At 45.0% G+C, this 4,021-nt stretch overlaps 1 protein-coding gene across 1 annotated transcript; it reads right to left on the bottom strand.

The window, feature by feature from the left end:
* Positions 1-1,071: 1,071 nt before the first annotated feature.
* On the bottom strand, positions 1,072-3,635 carry LOC115664014 (uncharacterized). The gene has a single exon (XM_030585964.2). It carries the CDS (start codon positions 3,507-3,509, stop codon positions 1,287-1,289), a length of 2,223 nt encoding a protein of 740 aa, XP_030441824.2. The 5' UTR covers positions 3,510-3,635; the 3' UTR covers positions 1,072-1,286.
* Between the last annotated feature and the right edge of the window lie 386 nt (positions 3,636-4,021).

The raw sequence follows: 4,021 nt of genomic DNA, 5'->3' as shown, positions 1-4,021 counted from the left end.
AGCGAGCTCATGGCTCACCAAATCTCGGTGAGCTCGAGCTCGAGCGAGGCCGGCGAGCTCGAGCTCACATGTGGCTGTTGTTGAGCGAGCCTCAAGCTCACCTGTGGCCATCGCTAGGCCAGCCTCCAGCTCGCTTATGGCCGTCGCCGGCCGGTCGCAGCGGAGGAAGAGGAAAAAAAAGGAAAGAAAAGAAAAGAAAAAGAAAAAGAAAAATAATTACAAATTCGTATTTTAAAAAAAAGAAAAGAAAAAGAATATAAAATTCGAGTTTTTTAAATAAAAAAATAAAAATTTGGTTTTTTTAAATCATTTTACAAATAATATCCAAACCCCATAAATTGTTTTCGATCATATATTACCAAACAAAGGAAAACTAACCGTTTTCCTGAAAAACATTTTCCAAAAACATTACGTTGTCCGTGAAACAAATACACCCTAAGGGTGCTTTCGAGGAAAAGTGTATTCCAGGAATCCGTTTTCCGGACTTTCACCTGTTTGGTTCTCCGAAACTGATTAGTCAACCGAAAATATTTTCCGGTCAAGGAAAACATTCATGTATAAAATGAGGAAAGTGAATTCCTTAATCTAGGAAAGTGAAAATACTTTCCGAAATTGCACATCTTGAATTTGTTAATATTTTATTTTTTATTTTTCTTTTCTCTTTTTCCTTTCTTTCTTTTTCTTGTTCCTTCTTTTTCACTCCACCAGTCGCCGGCCTCGGCAACGGCTGGTGAGCGGCCACAAGTGTGGGCCTTAGGTGAGGCCGAGTTCGCCAGATCCCGGCGAGCTCAAAGTTGGCAAGATCCCAGCGAGGCTCGAGCTCACCTAAGGCCAACGAGCTCCAACCTTGCCAGATCCCGGCAAGCTCAACCTCGCTCGAGGCCGGCAATGGTTAACCTTGCCCGAGGCCGGCCAGGTAGGCCCTCGCCAGCCGTCACCGAGGCCCAGCGACAAGCGGGGGGAGGAAGAAGGAAAGAGAAAAAGAAAGAAAAGAAAAAGAAAAAGAAAATAATAAATTATTTAAAAATTCTATATATATATATTTATTTATTTTAGCTTAAGATAAAGCCATGAGATTGAAATCATTTTCCAAATATTATTCAAACACCATAAAACTTTTACAATTACATATCGCCAAACAAAAAAAAAAAACTAACAATTTTCCTGGAATATAAGTTTACGGATAACACTTTACAGATTCGTTATATATTTCGTGAAATAAACGCACCCTAATCGTAGCTGCGAAGAATGAGCTCCCTAGCTATACCATATTTGAATGGCAAATATTAAATGGTCGAGCTTTGGCTTGGCGTTAGAGTCTGTGGCTGACTAGGAGGCTCTCGCTCTATGCCGGCATGAGAGACCAAAGCCCACAAGTGAGTCACAAATTCCCCTCCCATTGCCAAGCGCTGGGCGTGCGCTTTTGCATCGTCCGATGGAGCCACATACAACGTAAGTTCGGCCCAAAACTCAGCCAAAATCTCCCAAATGCGCTGCAAGTCCTCTTCCAGCAATTGATTCCCCAACCGAGCGCCCCGCTTCATAACCGTATCCCCTGATGTTTCCGCAATCTTCTTCAGTCGTTTGATTCTCGCTTCATCTGTCTTGTACCCCTCAAGCACCTTCCGAGCTTCATGGATGGTTTGGTTGAACTCGTTCTCTGCATCGAAAGGATGATCGGGTAACAATCTTGGCTCGAATGCCACCAAGTAAGCAAGATATTTGGACAACTGAGTTGCTACGCGGAAGTTTGAATCTTCTTTCAACGGCGGCTTGTGCTCAAGAATGCTCGTAGCTATATGCCACACCATTATAACCTCAGTTTGCGTCTTGAGCTCGCACGCCCAAGAGAGCTTATTGGACACACCGTTTGCTGTCAAAGAAGCTTGTCCATTCTTCAATTTCACCAATTTCTCGTCACCTTTCACCAGAGAATCAAATACAGCCTTCTTCACTTCGTCTGACAAATCAACGGGAGTGCCCTGTTTTTGACCGCTCCTAACGACATCAATGAAATACGTTGTGAAGAAATTGTGGAGAAATCTGGAAGGGACGTAATTGTACGATTCGAGAAAAGAGTATTGGCGAAGTTTCCTTTCCCAAGGCTTCAAATGTACCCGGCATATTAGTCCTATCAGCTTCTCCATGAGCTTGTTCCCGTGCCACGACTTCTTTTCCACATAGTTGGAAAGCCATCTAACTTTCGCCCATTCGGAGATAGCCATCAGATAGAGCTGGACAACCTCAACACATATGAATACCATGAGAACAAGCGCAGTCATGAGAACGTCGACGCTCAACCCATGGGATGTCACCAATTGGACAACTGCATCTTGGGGCTTTGTGGTCTTGGGCATCAGGAATACAACTGTTAGCATAGTGCCTATGATCAAACACAAAAGCTCCACCACTTTCAGCGGCCAAAGGCGCGCTTGGAAAATGATGGGGTAATTGGTGTAGAAATAATCGTGAAGAAAGGTAAGCTCGACTTCGGCAACTCGAAATGCTCGCTCATACCCACTTTTTTGCCGAAGAATTCCATCTCGAATAAAAACCCACGCCTTCCGATGAGCTTTTTCCGGCAACAAGTAGCGCGAAAATTTCAAACGGAGAAGCAGGTAGAGCGCATAAGAGAGACAAATATCCTTGAGCCTGTCACCTTCCTCGAGCTTGTTACCCGGCTTGTCACCCGGGTGTTCCTCGAGCTTGTCACCTGTGTGTTTTCCTTTTTTTGAGTTCAAAAGCGGCCCTTTGCATGCCCACACCTTTCCTACGGTGATGACTTCCCCGTCGTCTTTTGAAGAATTTGGCGATGGTGCTGCGCCTTCGCTAAGGACTTTCAGGAGTACGGTCCGACTCGCTTTCACCACATATTTGCATCCTTCCATAGGATTGTCATCCGGAACCGGGGAACAATCCTCAGCGCTAACATGATCCACGACCCATTTTGTGATTCTATGCCGGCCACCCGCGTGCAACGACACGAGCGATAGTGCTCTCTCTGTGGTCTTAAGCATTAGGAGGACAAAATAGAGTACGAAAACCGCCAGCGTCAATGGCAAGATGGTCAGATAGAATGCCCACAATGTTACAAACCCTATGAACGTGACTATGTGTTGCCAAGCATATTGCTTCCACTGCTCATTGTCCTCGAGACTATATGCAGAGAAAGAATTCGAGCTTCCGAGGAAGATCATCAAGAAAGTAGCCCACAGCGGGAACAGTGGGTTGCGGAACGGGGATTCGTGCATTAGCCCAAGCGTGTATGTTATCAAGTAGCCCGAGAGAGTGAACGCCGCCCACAGCACGACCTTGAGCATCGGACTGTTGTTCCGACGCCTCAATGAGCCGAAAGCTACAAGTAAAAGGAGCAGGAAGGCGACCACGCCCACGGAGAGCTCTATCTGGGCAAGTTTGCCCTCCGGGGTTTGGAGCCTCTTCACGACAACTGTGGCCTCGGTGATGGTTTCGTTCACCGTCCCCGTTCGGCTTCCTTGCAAGTCCCTCATGTTTCTTTTTCCCTTGGTGAGTAAAGACAGATTGTGTCCTTGGTGAGTGTAAGAGAGAGCCAAGAAAGTTCAAAAGCTTTGAGAGCTCGTTTCCTGGGTGGGGAGACGAAAGAGGAAACCCTTCTTTTTATAGACGTCACCTCTGATCTACCGAGTGGGGCACAGTATCGAAATTGTGAGTCCACCCGACACATGTTCCTTTATTTAGTAAACATCACCCTTTCTCGTTCAAAAGGACTTATAATTGACGACACAAGGAATCGTCTTTACCTCCTTTAGAGACATGGGAAAAGAGGATATTCCTTGCTTGGCTCGAACTCGGGGTATCAACAAAAAGAAATGGATTAATGTAACTCAAAATCTCAAATTAGTGCTCCATGACACATTTACCTTAAATTAATTTTTCGTCTCACAAAAGATTTCCAAACTAATGATACATTCACTCAAAATTAATCTTCGTCTTAAGAAAAATCCTAATATTATCCTTAACCCAAATCTACCCTCCACATCAT

Source organism: Syzygium oleosum, unplaced genomic scaffold, assembly GCF_021117445.2.
Source record: "Syzygium oleosum isolate NSW1041296 unplaced genomic scaffold, Sole_v2.1 Sole_v2.15, whole genome shotgun sequence".
Lineage (NCBI taxonomy): Eukaryota > Viridiplantae > Streptophyta > Magnoliopsida > Myrtales > Myrtaceae > Syzygium > Syzygium oleosum.
The sequence above is the reverse complement of the archived record's forward strand: the minus strand, read 5'-3'. Positions and strand labels throughout refer to the sequence as shown.